A 23,070-nucleotide genomic window follows, 5' to 3' on the forward strand; every position below is an offset into this window, starting at 1 on the left:
AACTCAAAAAAATCAAAATCCTACGCAAATAATATCTATGGATGCAAACAAAGCATTTGATAGGATTGAACCAAGCTTTCTTTTTCGGACTCTAGAGGCTTTGGGTTTTGGAGAGAAATTCACTCGGTATGTTAAAACACTTTTCAATGCCCCTAAAGCTAATATTTTAACAAATGACGTCTTGTCTAAGACTTTCTCACTAACCAGAGGCTGCAGGCTGTCCACGCTCCCCGCTGCTCTTTGCACTTGAGCCATCGCCATCCGCTCCAACGCCTCCATAGCCGGAATTACATTTGGTACAAGTGAACATAAACTTTCTCTTTATGCAGATGATCTCCTATTGTATATAACCGAGCCACACACATCAGTCCCCCCTCTATTGAATTGCCTCAAAGAATATAGTGCAGTTTCGGGGTATAAATTAAATTACACTAAAAGTGAGATTCTACCACTAAATATACAGGACAACAATATTAGAGCTCTCACTGACCCATTGAGATGGTGCAACACTGGTTTCAAATATTTGGGTGTACAGATTGGCAAATCGGATGAACATATATTTAAATATAACTATATAAAATTATTGGAACAAACCAAACTTAATCTTCAAAGATGGATGGATCTCCCTCTGTCTCTCATAGGCAGAATTAATCCTATTAAAATAAATGTTTTACCTAAGTTTATTTACCTATTTCAATGTCTCTCTGTAAATGTTCCAAAGAGTTTCTTCAAAGAGCTTAACACAATTATAACCCCTTTTTTATGGCAAATGAAAAAACCCCGGGTTAAACTCATCTCTCTGCAGGCTCCATATTCAAGGCTTAACCAACCACATTTTAGACATTATTATCTTGCCTCTCAGGACCGACCGATCTGGATCTGGCTGCATGCAGAGAACCGTGAAGTTAGATGGTCTCAATAGAACAGCATGAGATGAAGTCTATGCCTTTAAAGGACCTACCATTCATAGGTACAAAAAAAAAAAGTAGCCACACACTCAAACAATTCAATAATACTGAACACATTTGCTGCTTGGCAGGAATCTCACTCACTCCTGGATATAATATTTCTTTTCTTCGAAGGGCACCGCTGTGGGGTAATCCCAACCTCTCACACCACAGAGAGGATTCAGTGTTGCGGGGATGGAGGGATAGAGGAATTAAAACAGCTGCTGACTTATACATTAATGATACATTTGCTAGCCTCCAACAACTAAATGATAAATTCAACCTTCCCAAATATAGTTTCTTCAAATTCTTACAAATTAGAGACTGGGTTAAGGAGAAATCTAAAGAAATATTCCCAGATATCCCTAAAGAAACTCCCCTTGAAACCCACAAATTATGCAGATCAACAAAAGGAATAATATCTTCAATATACCGTATCATCAACGGAAAGTCACCTGTTTATGATAAAACATCTACTAAAGGGAAATGGGAAACAGACCTAGGATGTGTCTACGAGGAGGCAGACTGGTATCACCTATTGGAACAGGCACAGACGGTATTAATCTCCACAAAACAGACAAATTCAGTTTAATATATTCCATAGGACATACTTCACCCCTTACAGGTTACATCAAATGGACAGCAACATTTCCCCCAGATGTCAGAGATGTAAAGTGACAAACGGTGATCTTCTACACATGCTCTGGAGTTGCCCATTGATAGAAGAACCTTGGAAACACGCCACTGAATTAACCTCAAGGATAATAGGAATTCAAATTGAACAGGACCCAAAGATATGGATTCTGGGGGACACAAGCTCCATCAATGCAAACTACTATAATAAATACTTTATCTTACTTGCGAGCACTGCAGTGAAAAAACGTATTCTGATTAACTGGAAATCTGAAAAATCACCATCAATAAGACACTGGATGAATGAGCTTGTGTCCTACTGCACACCTGAACAGATATTATATAATGTGAGAGGGAAGCAGGCAACCTTTGGAAAAATCTGGGGCCCCTTCATAGATATTCTGCCATCTCTGGACTCGGCTGATCGTGGTGGTGTGAGACCGGCGTCACATTAAGCCCGCTGCAGGTTTTTTATTTTTTATTTTGGTTTTATTTTGTTGTGAGTGCTGTATTGGTTTATGTAGATACAAATGTGTACGGATGGGTGTAGGTAAACTGTGTAGAGACTGTGTAGATGTATAAATGAAAGGAAACAGAGCCATACAAGGGGAGGGGTGGGATGGGGAAAAAGTTTTGTGTAATGTTTTTGTTTTGTTTGGTCTTGTTTTTTGTTGTTGTTTTTTTCTCCTTGTTTTCATCTTATGTTAAAAAAAAAAAAAACATCATCCTTGTGTGGTGATTTCCATAAGGTTATACATTTGTATATTTTCTTTTGTAAAATAATATTTTCAGCATAACAAACTGTAAATGCTATTTCACTTCAAATATTCTGTAAAACAACATTTTTGTTAATAAAAATAAAAATAAAAAAAATAAAAAAAGGTGTCTATGTGTACAGACTGTAAAGCCCTCTGAGGCCAATTCCTAACTGGTGATATGGGCTTCCCAGAATGAACTTAAGTGTCCCGGCGCGTCACGACTCACTGTCCTCCTCCGTCCTCTGCTCCACGGCCAGGGTGCGGATCTTCACCTTCTCCGGCTGGCTGAGAGGTCGTCTGGGGGTCATGAGGCTGACGGCGGCCGTGCTCAGGAAGCGATTGGCTCGGCCCAGAGTGGGAGAGCTCAGCCAGCTGGGCCGAGCCAGAGCCCCGCCCACCGCCGCCGCTCCAAACGGCCGCTGTGGGTCAGAGACACGGGGATTCGTTTCTCTAGTTGGTGACGATGAATCGTTGAATAGTTTCTATCTATTTGTCTAAAAACTACAACATCTTCCTGAACTTGGGACGTTTGATGTTGGACTAACCCTGACCCTGACCCTAATCCTGACCCCAACCCCCAACCCTAACCCTGAATGGGTCTCAGCTGGAAGTCACAATCAAACTCCAGTTACCAATCAAGAGTAGATGACACCCAGGTGTCACTTAATCCTCCAGGTGAAACAATTAGTGTCCACCAATCAGAGGACTTGACCCATGGAGGTGTTCCCCATATACATTCCCCTGTTGAAAAAAAATAATCCTGACCCTGACCCTAACCCTGACCCCAAACCCTGACCCTAACCCTGACCCGTTCCTGCTTGAAGACAACGGCCATCTTTGATTATCCTTCTTCATTTAAATGTTCCAATGTGATGATATATATATATATATATATATAATATTTATATTTCAGTTCATTCTTTGTGCCTGGCGGTCGAGTCCTGCACAGAAACCAGTGAAGGGTGAGCTCCACGCTTTACCCATGATCCTTTACTTCAGAGACAACCGGAATGACACACACACACACACACACTGTACACACACTGTACACACACACACGCACACACCTGAGCGGCGCCGCTCTCCTCGTCCTCGTCCAGGTCGTCCATGGCGGCGGCCGAGATCTCCGCCGGGTCGATGAGGATGTTGGCTTTACTGGCCAAGTCGTCTGGAAGCACAGGGAACACCGTCAGGGAACACCGTCAGGGTGACACCATGAACACTGTCAGGGTGACACAATGAACACCGACAGGGTGACACCATGAACACCGTCAGGGTGACACCATGAACACCGTCAGGGTGACACAATGAACACCGTCAGGGTGACACCATGAACACCGTCAGGGTGACACAATGAACACCGACAGGGTGACACCATGAACACCGTCAGGGTGACACAATGAACACCGTCAGGGTGACACCATGAACACCGTCAGGGTGACACAATGAACACCGTCAGGGTGACACCATGAACACCGTCAGGGTGACACAATGAACACTGTCAGGGTGACACCATGAACACCGTCAGGGTGACACCATGAACACCGACAGGGTGACACCATGAACACCGTCAGGGTGACACCATGAACACCGTCAGGGTGACACCATGAACACCGTCAGGGTGACACAATGAACACCGTCAGGGTGACACCATGAACACCGACAGGGTGACACCATGAACACCGTCAGGGTGACACCATGAACACCGTCAGGGTGACACAATGAACACCGTCAGGGTGACACCATGAACACCGACAGGGTGACACCATGAACACCGTCAGGGAACACCGTCAGGGTGACACCATGAACACCGTCAGGGTGACACCATGAACACCGTCAGGGTGACACAATGAACACCGACAGGGTGACACCATGAACACCGTCAGGGTGACACAATGAACACCGACAGGGTGACACCATGAACACCGTCAGGGTGACACAATGAACACCGTCAGGGTGACACCATGAACACCGACAGGGTGACACCATGAACACCGTCAGGGTGACACAATGAACACCGTCAGGGTGACACCATGAACACCGACAGGGTGACACCATGAACACCGTCAGGGAACACCGTCAGGGTGACACCATGAACACCGTCAGGGTGACACCATGAACACCGTCAGGGTGACACCATGAACACCGTCAGGGTGACACCATGAACACCGTCAGGGTGACACAATGAACACCGACAGGGTGACACCATGAACACCGTCAGGGTGACACAATGAACACCGACATGGTGACACCATGAACACCGTCAGGGTGACACAATGAACACCGACATGGTGACACCATGAACACCGTCAGGGTGACACAATGAACACCGACATGGTGACACCATGAACACCGTCAGGGTGACACAATGAACACCGACATGGTGACACCATGAACACCGTCAGGGTGACACAATGAACACCGTCAGGGTGACACCATGAACACCGTCAGGGTGACACAATGAACACCGACAGGGTGACACCATGAACACCGACATGGTGACACCATGAACACCGTCAGGGTGACACAATGAACACCGTCAGGGTGACACCATGAACACCGACAGGGTGACACCATGAACACCGTCAGGGTGACACAATGAACACCGTCAGGGTGACACCATGAACACCGTCAGGGTGACACCATGAACACCGTCAGGGTGACACAATGAACACCGTCAGGGTGACACCATGAACACCGTCAGGGTGACACCATGAACACCGTCAGGGTGACACAATGAACACCGTCAGGGTGACACCATGAACACCGTCAGGGTGACACCATGAACACCGACAGGGTGACACCATGAACACCGTCAGGGTGACACAATGAACACCGTCAGGGTGACACCATGAACACCGTCAGGGTGACACAATGAACACCGTCAGGGTGACACCATGAACACCGTCAGGGTGACACCATGAACACCGTCAGAGCGCTTGCCCTGCAACCAGCAAGGGAGCCGGTTGGATTCCCAGCTCTGCCCATAGTTACAGGTCAACGTGCCCTTGAGCAAGGCACTGAACCCTCAGTGGCTCCCGGGCTGAAGGCAGCGGCCGTCTGGATCGCATTCCACGACGACTGTGACGAAGTCGTAGTTTCACATTTGTTTGCCCTCCGCCCGCTCTGCAGGTGTCTGTTTGCCGGTACCTTTGAGGGTCTTCTTCAGGTGGGACAGGAGCCCCCCGAGTCTCTGCAGGTCAAAGTAGTCCACCTTCCCGTTGTAGAAGAGCTGTGGGGGGGCGTAGGCCTCTGGAGGAACCACAGCGGGAGTTACACCCCGGGAGGCTCTGGCAGCGCTAACACTAGCATCAGGCCAACTTTCAGTTGAGAACTTTGATTTTAAATTTGTAAACGTTCACATTTTTTAATGTTTACATTTTATTGTATTTACTTAATTGTATTTCATCTTTGTGTGTATTGTATATAACTTGCTCTGTGTTCTATGCTCTGCTCCTTCTCTCACTTAAAATACTGAAAAGACAAACATTCAACAAGAATATGAATTCATGATGCGCTAGGTCGTTTCCTTTTGGATTCCTCACTCCTTTCAGGTTCCCCTGACAACAATAGAAGCAGGAGGTCGTTTCCTTTTGGATTCCTCACTCCTTTCAGGTTCCCCTGACAACAATAGAAGCAGGAGGTCGTTTCCTTTTGGATTCCTCACTCCTTTCAGTTTCCTCTGACAACAATAGAAGCAGGAGGTCGTTTCCTTTTGGATTCCTCACTCCTTTCAGGTTCCCCTGACAACAATAGAAGCAGAAGGTCGTTTCCTTTTGGATTCCTCACTCCTTTCAGGTTCCCCTGACAACAATAGAAGCAGGAGGTCGTTTCCTTTTGGATTCCTCACTCCTTTCAGTTTCCTCTGACAACAATAGAAGCAGGAGGTCGTTTCCTTTTGGATTCCTCACTCCTTTCAGGTTCCCCTGACAACAATAGAAGCAGGAGGTCGTTTCCTTTTGGATTCCTCACTCCTTTCAGTTTCCTCTGACAACAATAGAAGCAGGAGGTCGTTTCCTTTTGGATTCCTCACTCCTTTCAGTTTCCTCTGACAACAATAGAAGCAGGAGGTCGTTTCCTTTTGGATTCCTCACTCCTTTCAGTTTGCTCTGACAACAATAGAAGCAGGAGGTCGTTTCCTTTTGGATTCCTCACTCCTTTCAGTTTCCTCTGACAACAATAGAAGCAGGAGGTCGTTTCCTTTTGGATTCCTCACTCCTTTCAGTTTCCTCTGACAACAATAGAAGCAGGTTGTTGTTTCCTTTTGGATTCCTCACTCTTTTCAGTTTCCTCTGACAACAATAGAAGCAGGAGGTCGTTTCCTTTTGGATTCCTCACTCCTTTCAGTTTCCTCTGACAACAATAGAAGCAGGAGGTCGTTTCCTTTTGGATTCCTCACTCCTTTCAGTTTCCTCTGACAACAATAGAAGCAGGAGGTCATTTCCTTTTGGATTCCTCACTCCTTTCAGTTTCCTCTGACAACAATAGAAGCAGGTTGTCGTTTCCTTTTGGATTCCTCACTCCTTTCAGTTTCCTCTGACAACAATAGAAGCAGGTCGTTTCCTTTTGGATTCCTCACTCCTTTCAGGTTCCCCTGACAACAATAGAAGCAGGAGGTCGTTTCCTTTTGGATTCCTCACTCCTTTCAGGTTCCCTGACAACAATAGAAGCAGGAGGTCGTTTCCTTTTGGATTCCTCACTCCTTTCAGGTTCCCCTGACAACAATAGAAGCAGGAGGTCGTTTCCTTTTGGATTCCTCACTCCTTTCAGGTTCCCCTGACAACAATAGAAGCAGGAGGTCGTTTCCTTTTGGATTCCTCACTCCTTTCAGGTTCCCCTGACAACAATAGAAGCAGGAGGTCGTTTCCTTTTGGATTCCTCACTCCTTTCAGGTTCCCCTCACAACAATAGAAGCAGGAGGTCGTGGAGGTCGTACCTTCGCTGCTCGGGCTCTTCCGGCTGCCGTCGTCCCAGCTGGCCCTCACCGCCGTGATGAGGCGGTGGAGGAAACACACCATGTACTCAGGAGGGCACAGCGCTGTAGGGTGCTACACACACACACACACACACACACACACAAGGAGTTAGCTTTAGTGACCGACCGTGATCCCCAGAGGATACGTAGTGAACTTAAAAAGAACAATAAGGAGACGACATCATTTAAATGCAATGAGAATGAAGAGCGTCCAGCTTGTGATTGGCTCCTCTATAAGTTAGGAGTCATGGGTAGTTACTTACCCCTCTGTTGCTGGCATTCTCTTGGAGAAACTTCCGGAACTTATTGAGGAAGATGTATCGAGAGGCTTCTCCCTGAGAGACATATAGAGATATATCGATATACATAGAGATATATACACATATATATATATACATACATATATATAGATATATGTATGCTTTTTTGTTTCCTTCCTTCAGTACACATACACAGATTTCATGACGTGTAATTTGTGGGAAATACGTGTATCTGAATTCCAGGTATTCAAACCTAAAACACAGTTCAAACTATAAATAATGTAAAATAATATACATTAACGGTCAAAATACCAACTGGACATACCGTAGTTTTGTCTTTGCTATTGAGCAGCAACTTCAGGATCTGAACCTGCAACTCTTCCACCACTGAGAGGAGAGCAGAGGAGAGTTCAGCAGGAAGTACAAGTACTACACAGTAAAGGTACTCTGTTACAAGTACTACTACCCAGTAAAGGTACTCTGTTACAAGTACTACTACACAGTAAAGGTACTCTGTTACTACTACACAGTAAAGGTACTCTGTTACAAGTACTACTACCCAGTAAAGCTACTCTGTTACTACTACACAGTAAAGGTACTCTGTTACAAGTACTACTACCCAGTAAAGTTACTCTGTTACAAGTACTACTACACAGTAAAGGTACTCTGTTACAAGTACTACTACACACTAAAGGTACTTTGTTACAAGTACTACTACCACACACAGACGTGTTTATAGATGACGTCACAGACGTGTTTATAGATGTCACAGACGTGTTTATAGATGATGTCACAGACGTGTTTATAGATGATGTCACAGACGTGTTTATAGATGATGTCACAGACGTGTTTATAGATGATGTCACAGACGTGTTTATAGATGATGTCACAGACGTGTTTATAAATGATGTCACAGACGTGTTTATAGATGATGTCACAGACGTGTTTATAGATGACGTCACAGACGTGTTTATAGATGACGTCACAGACGTGTTTATAGATGACGTCACAGACGTGTTTATAGATGACGTCACAGACGTGTTTATAGATGACGTCACAGACGTGTTTATAGATGATGTCACAGACGTGTTTATAGATGATGTCAGACGTGTTTATAAATGACGTCACAGACGTGTTTATAGATGATGTCACAGACGTGTTTATAGATGATGTCAGACGTGTTTATAAATGATGTCACAGACATGTTTATAAATGATGTCAGACGTGTTTATAAATGATGTCACAGACGTGTTTATAGATGATGTCACAGACGTGTTTATAGATGATGTCACAGATGTGTTCATAGATGATGTCACAGATGTGTTCATAGATGATGTCACAGACGTGTTTATAAATGACGTCAGACGTGTTTATAGATGATGTCACAGACGTGTTTATAGATGTCAGACGTTTATAAATGATGTCACAGACGTGTTTATAAATGACGTCACAGACGTGTTTATAGATGATGTCACAGACGTGTTTATAGATGATGTCAGACGTGTTTATAAATGACGTCACAGACGTGTTTATAGATGATGTCACAGACGTGTTTATAGATGATGTCAGACGTGTTTATAAATGATGTCACAGACATGTTTATAAATGATGTCAGACGTGTTTATAAATGATGTCAGACGTGTTTATAGATGATGTCACAGACGTGTTTATAGATGATGTCACAGATGTGTTTATAGATGTCACAGACGTGTTTATAGATGATGTCACAGACGTGTTTATAGATGATGTCAGACGTGTTTATAGATGATGTCAGACGTGTTTATAGATGATGTCACAGACGTGTTTATAGATGATGTCAGACGTGTTTATAGATGTCACAGACGTATTTATAAATGATGTCACAGACGTGTTTATAGATGTCAGACGTGTTTATAGATGATGTCACAGACGTGTTTATAGATGTCACAGATGTGTTTATAGATGTCACAGACGTGTTTATAGATGACGTCACAGACGTGTTTATAGATGTCACAGACGTGTTTATAGATGACGTCACAGACGTGTTTATAGATGATGTCACAGACGTGTTTATAGATGATGTCACAGACGTGTTTATAAATGATGTCAGACGTGTTTATAGATGACGTCACAGACGTGTTTATAGATGTCACAGACGTGTTTATAGATGACGTCACAGACGTGTTTATAGATGTCACAGACGTGTTTATAGATGATGTCACAGACGTGTTTATAGATGACGTCACAGACGTGTTTATAGATGATGTCACAGACGTGTTTATAGATGACGTCACAGACGTGTTTATAGATGACGTCACAGACGTGTTTATAGATGACGTCACAGATGTGTTTATAGATGACGTCACAGACGTGTTTATAGATGATGTCAGACGTGTTTATAGATGTCAGACGTGTTTATAAATGATGTCACAGACGTGTTTATAAATGACGTCACAGACGTGTTTATAGATGATGTCACAGACGTGTTTATAGATGATGTCAGACGTGTTTATAGATGATGTCACAGACGTGTTTATAGATGATGTCACAGATGTGTTTATAGATGTCACAGACGTGTTTATAGATGATGTCACAGACGTGTTTATAGATGACGTCAGACGTGTTTATAGATGTCACAGACGTGTTTATAGATGATGTCAGACGTGTTTATAGATGATGTCACAGACGTATTTATAAATGATGTCACAGACGTGTTTATAGATGATGTCAGACGTGTTTATAGATGATGTCACAGACGTGTTTATAGATGATGTCACAGATGTGTTTATAGATGTCACAGACGTGTTTATAGATGACGTCACAGACGTGTTTATAGATGATGTCACTGACGTGTTTATAGATGTCACAGACGTGTTCATAAATGATGTCACAGACGTGTTTACAGATGATGTCACAGACGTGTTTATAGATGATGTCACAGACGTGTTTATAGATGACGTCACAGACGTGTTTATAGATGACGTCACAGACGTGTTTATAGATGATGTCACAGACGTGTTTATAGATGACGTCAGACGTGTTTATAGATGATGTCACTGACGTGTTTATAGATGATGTCACAGACGTGTTTATAGATGACGTCACAGACGTGTTTAGATGATGTCACTGACGTGTTTATAGATGATGTCACAGACGTGTTTATAGATGACGTCAGACGTGTTTATAGATGATGTCACTGACGTGTTTATAGATGACGTCACAGACGTGTTTATAGATGACGTCACAGACGTGTTTATAGATGATGTCACAGACGTGTTTAGATGATGTCACTGACGTGTTTATAGATGATGTCACAGACGTGTTTATAGATGACGTCAGACGTGTTTATAGATGATGTCACTGACGTGTTTATAGATGACGTCACAGACGTGTTTATAGATGACGTCACAGACGTGTTTATAGATGATGTCACACACACTCAGCCGGGTGGGTGTGAGGGTTAGCATTAAAGAAGCATCGTGTTATTCCCTGGATGAAGAGGACCTCACCTTCGATCCTCTTCTTCAGCCTCTGGCAGCCTCTCTCGTACGCCCGCCGTCTCAGACGCTCGTCTGCGCTCTCGTCTTCAGGCTCCCGCTCGTCTTTCCCCTGAGAGAACAAAAACAAACCGGCGACCATTCGCTCATCTCCGTCGACCTCGTACCGGCGTTGCTTCTGACTAAATAAATCCTTGTTTCAACGTTTTGTTTTCTTCTCTTTTTTTAAACTACGTCCATCAACAATATTTTAATGACGCAGAAACCAGATTATTCCGATCGATGTGCATCTTCTGCCGCAGCTCTAATAAACATATTATTTGCATATAGTTTGTATACAATATTTAGTTATTGTAGATTCTTTACTGTTTTACCGTTTAGCATTTGTGTGTTTATTTTCCTACAATGTCTCTCGTGTGTACTTTACCCCGTTCGCTGCTGCGATCTGAACTTTTCCCCACTGTGGGACTAATAAAGGAATATGTCCTTGTAGTTTCCAGGTCACCCGAGGACGGATTAGAGCGACTCTTACCTCCTTGTCGAAGTGCGTGGGCCACCAGGTGGTCGGGATGAGCTCCTCCAGCCCCGCCTCCTTCACTCTCAGAGGGGTCTTGATGTAAAAAAACACGACTGAACGCAGGACATCGAACGTGGACTTCCGTTAAGGAGAATCGCGCCGATAGTCGGTTTTAGTAAAAGGTGCCTTTAAAGAGATGAAGACGAGTTCATCGGGTGTCCCTGAATGTTCATCGCACATACAGAACATCTAACTGGACTTTGTGGCTTCATTTCCACTCACTCAGATTCAGACATTTTTAACCACAACTTTAAAAAGTTGAAAACGTTAAAAAGCCCATTTATTTTCTCCTTCGTCTACAATAACAGAAAAACAACTAATGTCACATGTGTCTGTTCCACATGGAGAGGGACTGCTGAAGTCTTGGTGTTTAAAATAATAAAATCACAACAACATTATCAAACTAAGCGCGAGGCAACTTCCGTGTTCTGCTCCGTCAAACGACCAGAGCTAAAGCAGTAACTCATATTTTAAACGAGAGTACACTTGAAGCCTCTAAAACAATAAAGGCTCCAGTAACAGGCGCTTGGAGGATATAGGACGTTGTTGAGCAGGTACTTCCTGGACTTCTCGTGGTGCAGGATGGCCGTCGTCAAACGCAGGTAGTGAATCTGGAACGTATTCAGGTTAGACTGAACATCCTTTGAAATTACTTTTAAGAGAATACCACGATATCAAAACATGACTTTAAAAAGTCTGTTCAAAGGGAAGCAGCACTGATCTGGTCCTACCTGGAAGCCCAGGTCAGGGATGATGGGGGAGAAGCGGTAAGCCCTCAGCAGGGACATCATCAGCTGCTTCAGGCACTCGCTCACTTCATAGTCCTGTGGGCAGACAGGCAGGCAGAGAGACAGGCAGAGAGGCAGGCAGAGAGGCAGGCAGAGAGACAGGCAGAGAGACAGGCAGAGAGACAGGCAGAGACAGGCAGAGAGACAGGCAGAGAGGCAGGCAGAGAGGCAGGCAGAGAGACAGGCAGAGACAGGCAGAGAGACAGGCAGAGAGGCAGGCAGAGAGGCAGGCAGAGAGACAGGCAGAGACAGGCAGTTGACAGTTGCAGTCAATGAAGTTTCAAACGAGCCTTCTGGGAGTGTTGAAACCCCCTGACATCATCTGTTAGATTACTGAAAAGTACCACTGCAACCTTTGACCTTTGTCAGAGGCAGACTGTGGAGAGACATCGGGTGTCTCACTTTCTTCAGGTACAATGTGTGTGTGTAGTTTTGACTGGCTGTTGGTGTCTTTACCTCCATCAGTACCCAGAAGAGATCCAGAAGCTGCTGTATGAGCTGGTGTTCATCTACTGAACCTCCTCCCTCCAGAATGCCCAGCAGGAAGTTCATCAGCACGTCCTCCACCAGGTACACTTTACACTGTAAAAAACAATACTCGCACTACTTTACACTGTAAAAACAATACTCTCATTACTTTACACTGTAAAAACAATACTCTCATTACTTTACACTGTAAAAACAACACTCGCACTACTTTACACTGTAAAAACAATACTCTCATTACTTTACACTGTAAAAACAATACTCTCATTACTTAACACTGTAGAAACAATACTCGCACTACTTTACACTGTAAAAACAATACTCTCATTGCTTTACTGTAAAAACAATACTCTCATTACTTTACACTGTAAAAACAATACTCTCATTACTTAACACTGTAGAAACAATACTCGCACTACTTTACACTGTAAAAACAATACTCTCATTGCTTTACACTGTAAAAACAATACTCTCATTACTTTACACTGTAAAAACAATACTCTCATTACTTTACACTGTAAAAACAATACTCTCATTACTTTACACTGTAAAAACAATCCTCTCATTACTGTACACTGTAAAAACAATACTCTCATTACTGTACACTGTAAAAACAATACTCTCATTACTTTACACTGTAAAAACAATACTCTTATTACTTTACACTGTAAAAACAATACTCGCACTACTTTACACTGTAAAAACATTACTCTCATTACTGTACACTGTAAAAACAATACTCGTATTACTTTACACTGTAAAAACATTACGCTCATTACTTTACACCCAGACAATATTTAGTTAGGCGCAAAATTCAAACTAAACTGATTCCAGCTGCAGTTTATGATACCAGTTCTCTCGAACGGGTTGTTTTTAGCTACAACATGTCAACAACATGCTCCCCGGGTGTTGGGGGAAATGCTCATTCATGAAAGAAGCACCGCAGCAGTCAGAAGACCCAAGAGACGGCTGTGTCACCATGAGCGGAGCGAAGCGGTTGAAGATGTGAGCCAGGGTGATGAGGACTGTCGGTTCCCCATGAAGCCTCCAGACTGAGCAGTCCTGCTCCAGCAGCCTGTCCTCCTGCAGCCGGGACACAAGAGGAGACGACAACGTCACGTTGGACTAACCCTAACCTTAACCCTAACCCTAACCCTAACCTTAACCCTAATCCACTGGACTAACCCTAACCTTTATCCTAACCCACTGGACTAACCCTAACCCTAACCTTAACCCACTGGACTAACCCTAACCTTAACCCTACATACCAGACAGGAAGTCAGGAGGAGAACCGGATGATGTTTAACAGACAAAGAGTTCAATCAGTCATTGTTTCAGACCTGTTCCTACCCGTGTACAGACCACCTGTTCATACCCGTGTACAGACCACCTGTTCATACCCGTCTACAGACCACCTGTTCATACCCGTCTACAGACCACCTGTTCATACCCGTGTACAGACCACCTGTTCCTACCCGTGTACAGACCACCTGTTCATACCCATCTACAGACCACCTGTTCATACCTGTGTACAGACCACCTGTTCCTACCCGTGTACAGACCACCTGTTCATACCCGTCTACAGAACACCTGTTCATACCCGTCTACAGACCACCTGTTCATACCCGTCTACAGACCACCTGTTCATACCTGTCTACAGACCACCTGTTCATACCCGTCTACAGACCACCTGTTCATACCTGTCTCCAGACCACCTGTTCATACCCGTCTACAGACCACCTGTTCATACCCGTCTACAGACCACCTGTTCATACCCGTCTACAGACCACCTGTTCATACCCGTCTACAGACCACCTGTTCATACCCATCTACAGAACACCTGTTCATACCCGTCTACAGAACACCTGTTCATACCCGTCTACAGACCACCTGTTCATACCCATCTACAGACCACCTGTTCATACCTGTCTCCATACCACCTGTTCATACCCGTCTACAGACCACCTGTTCATACCCGTCTACAGACCACCTGTTCATACCCGTCTACAGACCACCTGTTCATACCTGTCTACAGACCACCTGTTCATACCCGTGTACAGACCACCTGTTCCTACCTGTCTACAGACCACCTGTTCCTACCCGTGTACAGACCACCTGTTCCTACCTGTCTACAGACCACCTGTTCCTACCCGTGTACAGACCACCTGTTCCTACCCGTGTACAGACCACCTGTTCATACCCGTCTACAGAACACCTGTTCATACCCGTCTACAGAACACCTGTTCCTACCCGTCTACAGACTACCTGTTCATACCCGTCTACAGACCACCTGTTCATACCCGTCTACAGACCACCTGTTCCTACCCGTCTACAGACCACCTGTTCCTACCCGTGTACAGACCACCTGTTCCTACCCGTCTACAGACCACCTGTTCATACCCGTCTACAGACCACCTGTTCCTACCCGTGTACAGACCACCTGTTCATACCCGCCTACAGACCACCTGTTCCTACCTGTGTACAGAACACCTGTTCCTATCTGTGTACAGACCACCTGTTCCTACCTGTCTACAGACCACCTGTTCCTACCTGTGTACAGACCACCTGTTCATACCCGTCTACAGACCACCTGTTCCTACCCGTGTACAGACCACCTGTTCATACCCGTCTACAGAACACCTGTTCATACCCGTCTACAGACCACCTGTTCATACCCGTCTACAGACCACCTGTTCATACCCGTCTACAGACCACCTGTTCATACCCGTCTACAGAACACCTGTTCATACCCGTCTACAGACCACCTGTTCATACCCGTCTACAGACCACCTGTTCATACCCGTCTACAGAACACCTGTTCATACCCGTCTACAGACCACCTGTTCATACCCGTCTACAGACCACCTGTTCATACCCATCTACAGAACACCAGTTCATACCCGTCTACAGAACACCTGTTCATACCTGTCTACAGACCACCTGTTCATACCCGTCTACAGACCACCTGTTCATACCCATCTACAGAACACATGTTCATACCTGTCTCCAGACCACCTGTTCATACCCGTCTACAGACCACCTGTTCATACCCGTCTAGAGACCACCTGTTCATACCCATCTACAGAACACCTGTTCATACCCGTCTACAGACCACCTGTTCATACCCATCTACAGAACACCTGTTCATACCCGTCTACAGAACACCTGTTCCTACCTGTCTAGACCACCTGTTCCTACCTGTGTACAGACCACCTGTTCCTACCTGTCTACAGACCACCTGTTCCTACCCGCCTACAGACCACCTGTTCCTACCCGTCTACAGACCACCTGTTCCTACCTATCTACAGACCACCTGTTCCTACCTGTCTACTGACCACCTGTTCCTACCTGTCTACTGACCACCTGTTCCTACCCATCTACAGACCACCTGTTCCTACCCATCTACAGACCACCTGTTCCTACCTGTCTACAGACCACCTGTTCCTACCCGTCTACAGACCACCTGTTCCTATCCGTCTACAGACCACCTGTTCCTACCTGTGTACAGACCACCTGTTCATACCCGTCTACAGACCACCTGTTCATACCCGTCTACAGACCACCTGTTCATACCCGTCTACAGACCACCTGTTCATACCCGTCTACAGACCACCTGTTCATACCTGTCTACAGACCACCTGTTCATACCCGTGTACAGACCACCTGTTCCTACCTGTGTAGACCACCTGTTCCTACCCGTGTACAGACCACCTGTTCCTACCTGTCTACAGACCACCTGTTCCTACCCGTGTACAGACCACCTGTTCCTACCGGTCTACAGACCACCTGTTCCTACCTGTGTACAGACCACCTGTTCCTACCTGTGTACAGACCACCTGTTCCTACCTGTCTACAGACCACCTGTTCCTACCCGTGTACAGACCACCTGTTCCTACCTGTCTAGACCACCTGTTCCTACCTGTGTACAGACCACCTGTTCCTACCTGTCTACAGACCACCTGTTCCTACCCGCCTACAGACCACCTGTTCCTACCCGTCTACAGACCACCTGTTCCTACCTGTGTACAGACCACCTGTTCATACCTATCTACAGACCACCTGTTCCTACCTATCTACAGACCACCTGTTCCAACCTGTCTACTGACCATCTGTTCCTATCTGTCTACTGACCACCTGTTCCTACCCGTCTACAGACCACCTGTTCCTACCTGTCTACAGACCACCTGTTCCTACCTGTCTACAGACCACCTGTTCCTACCCGTCTACAGACCACCTGTTCCTACCCGTGTACAGACCACCTGTTCCTACCCGTCTACAGACCACCTGTTCATACCCGTCTACAGACCACCTGTTCATACCCGTCTACAGACCACCTGTTCCTACCCGTGTACAGACCACCTGTTCATACCCGCCTACAGACCACCTGTTCCTACCTGTGTACAGAACACCTGTTCCTATCTGTGTACAGACCACCTGTTCCTACCTGTGTACAGACCACCTGTTCCGACCCGTGTACAGACCACCTGTTCCTACCCGTCTACAGACCACCTTTTCCTACCTGTGTACAGACCACCTGTTCCTACCCGTGTACAGACCACCTGTTCCTACCTGTCTACAGACCACCTGTTCCTACCTGTGTACAGACCACCTGTTCCTACCTGTCTACAGACCACCTGTTCCTACCCGTCTACAGACCACCTGTTCCTACCCGTCTACAGACCACCTGTTCCTACCTGTGTACAGACCACCTGTTCATACCTATCTACTGACCACCTGTTCCTACCCGTCTACAGACCACCTGTTCCTACCCGTCTACAGACCACCTGTTCCTACCCGTCTACAGACCACCTGTTCCTACCCATCTACAGACCACCTGTTCCTACCCGTCTACAGACCACCTGTTCCTATCCGTCTACAGACCACCTGTTCCTACCTGTGTACAGACCACCTGTTCATACCCGTCTACAGACCACCTGTTCCTACCTGTCTACAGACCACCTGTTCCTACCTATCTACAGACCACCTGTTCCTACCTGTCTACTGACCACCTGTTCCTACCCGTCTACAGACCACCTGTTCCTACCCGTCTACAGACCACCTGTTCCTACCCGTCTACAGACCACCTGTTCCTACCTGTGCGTCGATGGAGGTGGAGAGGACATTCTTGATGTAGCCCAGCAGCTTGTGGGCCTTCGTCAGGTCCGAGGTGGGGGGGTTCTGGAGCGGCAGGTAGCCGTCCACGGGGTACGTGATGCACTCAGGTTAAAGAACAGGTACGCCAGCAGAGAGGCCAACAGATAGTCCTGAGAGTAGTAAACAACAACAACCAGCAGCTGGGAGACCGCCTCCTCCAAACAACAGACGAGTATTGTGTTACGTTATTTAAACATCGTAACAGGCGTGTATCGTTTGACGTCGTTTAAACATCGTAAAGGATATCGGAGCGGCCGGCTGCCGAAGTTGAAAGCCACCGACTCTTTGAAGGAGAGGCTGATGGCGGGAAAGTAGGCGACGCCCGGACCCGTCTTGATGTTGGTGAACGCCGTGCCCAGAGACTGGCCGTTCCTGAGCGCACACACACACACAGCGTGAAGACACACACACACACACACACAGCGTGAAGACACACACACACACACAGCGTGAAGACACACACACACACACAGCGTGAAGACACACACACACACAGCGTGAAGACACACACACACAGCGTGAAGACACACACACACACAGCGTGAAGACACACACACACACACACACAGCGTAAAGACACACACACGTCATAATTTGGGAGTTGGGGGGCCCCGTCTGGATGTCCAGGCTCCAGGAGGCCGGGCAGAACTTGTATCTTTGCTAAAGTATTCCTTTAGAGGGCCGCTGGCCGTGCTCCAGGAAGAGGTTTCAAATAGATAGATAGATAGATAGATAGATAGATATATACTTTATTAATCCCCAAGGGGAAATTTGTCGAGCCAGTAGCAGCAACACACAAGAATAAAAATAAAAATAAAAAACACAAATATAAGAAGGGTTAGGGTGATCTGGCAAGAGGTGAACTGTTGTAGAGCCTCATAGCCGTCGGCAGGAATGTTCTCCTGTATCTGTCCTTGTGGCAGCGTGAGGAGACGTCTGGAGAAAGTACTCCTCTGTCCCTGTAGGAGGTGGTGGAGAGGGTGGTCCGGGTTGTCCAATATGGACACCAGTTTCTTCAACGTCCTCCTCTCCACCACCTGTTCCAGGTGCTCCAGCTGGCAGCCGATGATGGAGCCAGCCTTCCTAACCAGTCTGTTAGACGGCTGGTGTCACCGGCTCCGATGCTGCTCCCCCAGCAGACAATGGCAAAGTGCAGCACACTGGCCACAACCGACTGGTAGAATAACTCCAGCATCTTGCTGCACACGTTGAAGGATCGAAGCTTTCTCAGGAAAAAGAGTCGACTCATCCCCTTCTTGTACACAGCGTTGATGTTGTAGAAACACAGAAGTAGCACGACCCTAACGCCCTCTGGGGGTCAGGCAGCTCCCGGGTTCAAATACGGGCAGCACGGTGGCTCAGTGGGTAGCGCTGTCGCCTCACAGCAAGAAGGCCCTGGGTTCCAATCCCGGTCGTCCCGGTCGTTCCAGGTCCTTTCTGTGTGGAGCGTGTTCTCCTCGTGTTCTCTTCGTGTTCTCCTCGTGTTCTCCTCGTGGTCTCCTCGTGTTCTCTTCGTGTTCTCCTCGTGTTCTGTTCGTGTTCTCTTCGTGTTCTCTTCGTGTTCTCCTCGTGTTCTCCTCGTGTTGTCCTCGTGTTGTCCTCGTGTCTGCATGGGTTTACTCCGGGTCCTCCGGTTTCCCCCACCATCATAAAGACATGCACCGCAGCCTCACCCCGGTTCGTATGGATATGAATGAATGTTGGTGGTGGGGGAGGGGCCGTAGGCGCTGATTGGTGGAGGGGCCGTAGGCGCTGATTGGGGGAGGGGCCGTAGGCGCTGATTGGGGGAGGGGCCGTAGGCGCTGATTGGCTGCCACGCTTCCGTCAGTCTGCCCCAGGGCAGCTGTGGCTCCTGATGTAGCTCCACCACCGGGACGACTGTGTGTGTGTGACTACTGGACTCTGGACTGTAAAGAGACTTCGGGTGTCTAGAGAAGCGCTATTTTAAATAAATGATGATTATTATTAAATGGATTTCTGCTCCACGTTTTCATGGAGAATACATATGAGCGGTGTGTTTACTCACAGGCAGAAGGTGATGGTTCCCTGGTCCAGGTCCAGCAGGCAGCTCACCACGTCTCCAGCCGCCCACGACTGAGGACACACGAGGAGCAGTATGTGGCCTTCAGGGGCCCGAGAGCAGCATGTGGCCTTCAGGGCCCGAGAGCACCATGTGGCCTTCAGGGCCCCTCGCTCACCTTCCCATAGTTGGTCGTCGTTACGTTCCACTTCCTCACTCGGTTTCCATCGTAGGCGTACGAGTCCGGAGTGTCGCCAACACCCTCCTACACACACACACACACACACACGCACGATTTTGTGAACATGAGAATAATGAGCTATGTGTGTCTGTGTGAATATATGTGTGTGAGTATATGTGTGTGTATGAGTATGTGTATGTATGTGTGTGTGTATGTGTATCTGCGTGTATGTGTGTATATGTATGTGTGTGTCTGTATAGGTGTGTGTGTATGTGTTTGTATGTGTATATGTGTGTATGTGTGTATGTGTGTGTATATATGTGTGTGTATGTGTGTGTGTGTATGTGTGTATATATGTGTGTATGTGTGTGTGTGTATGTGTGTGTGTATGTGTGTATGTGTGCATGTGTGTATATGTATATGTATATATGTGTGTGTATGTGTGTGTGTATGTGTGTATGTATGTGTGTATATGTGTGTATGTATGTGTGTGTATATGTGTGTATATGTGTGTGTGTATGTATGTGTGTATATGTGTGTGTATGTGTATATGTGTGTATATGTGTGTGTGCGTGTGTATATGTGTGTTTGTGTGTATATGTGTGTGTATGTGTGTGTGTGTGTGTGTATGTGTGTGTATGTGTGTGTGCGTATATGTATGTTTGTGTGTATATGTGTGTGTATGTGTGTGTGCGTGTGTGTGTATATGTGTGTGTGTGTGTATCAGTGGTGTATAGTAACGAAGTAGAAGTACTTTGTTACTTTACTTAAGTAGTTTTTTTGGGTATCTGTACTTTATTTTACTACTTATATTTCTGTTTACTTTTACTTCACAACATTTTGCAATGAAAACTTGTACTTTTACTCCGATACATTTCCCCTGAAACAGTATCGTTACTCGTTACTACGGAAAAAAATAATCATGAGACAAACATCGGGGACTGCGGTGGAACATACCGCAGCGCACCTGAACGCAGCACGAGCACCAGGTTGGGGATCAGTGGTCCTTGCCGCGTGTTTTCTCTTCACAGTGATGCCCAGGATGTTAGCGAGCGAGCGGCTACAGATACGACTCATTTCATGTGGAGCAGCAATGGAAGCTACTCGAACAACCACGGGGACCAAGATCAACGTCCGTGGCCATATTTGGGCGAACTCTTTTCTTTTGTCGGAGTGAAAGTTTCTTCCTACCGGATGAAGTGCCTCTTATGCCGACCGAAAGCTACGGAGATACTGGCCTTCAAAAACACACCATCCAACCTCAGGAAACACATTGAGGTAAATTAAGATTAATCCCATGAGCCGCAACGTTAATGTTTAGTTTTGATAATCATCATAAACCTGTTAAGATATCTAGCAGTGTTGTCCTCAGGATTGGAGTAAGTTATATCTTTGGCAGGAGAGGGGAGACAGGTGTCTGATTGTCCTACGCATGTTGTATGTTAGGCTAACGTTCGCTAGCTATCGTCAATTAAATGAGACAATTAGCGTGAGTGCAGCAGACGGATCTCTAGCGAGTTAATGAGCTGAAGAAGTGTTGACAGTTGTGAGAATTTGTTGATTTGAGTCGTCTTGGCTACAATATAATGCTAATCATTACAGCATTATTATCATTATTTGTATTAATATTATAAGAGCGACGGTCCAGTAATGGCGACGATATTGATTTGGGACTGTTGTTGTGTTTAACTCCAGAGATACAAGTACATATTCACAAATCAACTCTGGATGCACGGACAGTGCATGAAACTAAATGTATAAACCTCAAATTAAAACAAACTATTTTGTACAAAACTGTTGGTTGGGGTCATGACATGTTAGGAAGTGTTATTAATTCTATCATGTCTGTAATACTCTCACTTTATTTCAGGAATGGACTACATCAAGCAGCACATGGAAGAACCCTCCCTGCAGCTATGTGATGCCACCAGGTCCAGTTCATCTGATGAAGAGGACTTCTTCTTCGTCATCTCAAGCGCATGACAGCAGCAAACAGCTGGATGGAGACGTGGATCACGTTGACTTGCTGAAATGCTTCCCAACTGTGTGCTGCTGTCTGTGAAGCTAGACACACTCTACCTGCATCATCAGGGCCTGTGAAGCTAGACACACTCTACCTGCACCATCAGGGCCTGTTAAGCTAGACACACTCTACCTGCACCAGGGTCTGTGAAGCTAGACACACTCTACCTGCACCATCAGGGCCTGTTAAGCTAGACACACTCTACCTGCACCAGGGTCTGTGAAGCTAGACACACTCTACCTGCACCATCAGGGCCTGTGAAGCTAGACACACTCTACCTGCACCAGGGCCTGTGAAGCTAGACACACTCTACCTGCATCAGGGCCTGTGAAGCTAGACACACTCTACCTGCATCAGGGTCTGTGAAGCTAGACACTCTACCTGCACCATCAGGGCCTGTGAAGCTAGACACACTCTACCTGCACCATCAGGGCCTGTGAAGCTAGACACACTCTACCTGCATCATCAGGGTCTGTGAAGCTAGACACACTCTACCTGCACCATCAGGGCCTGTTAAGCTAGACACACTCTACCTGCACCAGGGCCTGTGAAGCTAGACACACTCTACCTGCATCAGGGCCTGTGAAGCTAGACACACTCTACCTGCACCATCAGGGCCTGTGAAGCTAGACACACTCTACCTGCACCATCAGGGCCTGTGAAGCTAGACACACTCTACCTGCACCATCAGGGCCTGTTAAGCTAGACACACTCTACCTGCACCATCAGGGCCTGTGAAGCTAGACACACTCTACCTGCACCATCAGGGCCTGTTAAGCTAGACACACTCTA

At 46.2% G+C, this 23,070-nt stretch overlaps 1 protein-coding gene across 1 annotated transcript in view; it reads right to left on the bottom strand.

The window, feature by feature from the left end:
- Window positions 1-23,070, bottom strand: part of LOC130207760 (E3 ubiquitin-protein ligase RNF123) — a 101,634-nt gene that overhangs the window by 61,207 nt on the left and 17,357 nt on the right. The window contains exons 8-23 of the mRNA XM_056436447.1: window positions 20,253-20,339; window positions 20,081-20,148; window positions 18,301-18,426; window positions 17,995-18,109; window positions 13,879-13,983; window positions 12,871-12,996; window positions 12,358-12,450; window positions 12,164-12,237; window positions 11,582-11,699; window positions 11,062-11,161; window positions 7,899-7,960; window positions 7,577-7,648; window positions 7,275-7,386; window positions 5,489-5,590; window positions 3,406-3,506; window positions 2,565-2,757 (exon numbers count right to left, since the gene is read on the bottom strand). Coding sequence (XP_056292422.1) covers window positions 2,565-2,757; window positions 3,406-3,506; window positions 5,489-5,590; window positions 7,275-7,386; window positions 7,577-7,648; window positions 7,899-7,960; window positions 11,062-11,161; window positions 11,582-11,699; window positions 12,164-12,237; window positions 12,358-12,450; window positions 12,871-12,996; window positions 13,879-13,983; window positions 17,995-18,109; window positions 18,301-18,426; window positions 20,081-20,148; window positions 20,253-20,339 — 1,654 coding nt within the window. The remainder of the gene's footprint in view (window positions 1-2,564; window positions 2,758-3,405; window positions 3,507-5,488; window positions 5,591-7,274; window positions 7,387-7,576; window positions 7,649-7,898; window positions 7,961-11,061; window positions 11,162-11,581; window positions 11,700-12,163; window positions 12,238-12,357; window positions 12,451-12,870; window positions 12,997-13,878; window positions 13,984-17,994; window positions 18,110-18,300; window positions 18,427-20,080; window positions 20,149-20,252; window positions 20,340-23,070) is intronic.

Source organism: Pseudoliparis swirei, chromosome 18, assembly GCF_029220125.1.
Source record: "Pseudoliparis swirei isolate HS2019 ecotype Mariana Trench chromosome 18, NWPU_hadal_v1, whole genome shotgun sequence".
Lineage (NCBI taxonomy): Eukaryota > Metazoa > Chordata > Actinopteri > Perciformes > Liparidae > Pseudoliparis > Pseudoliparis swirei.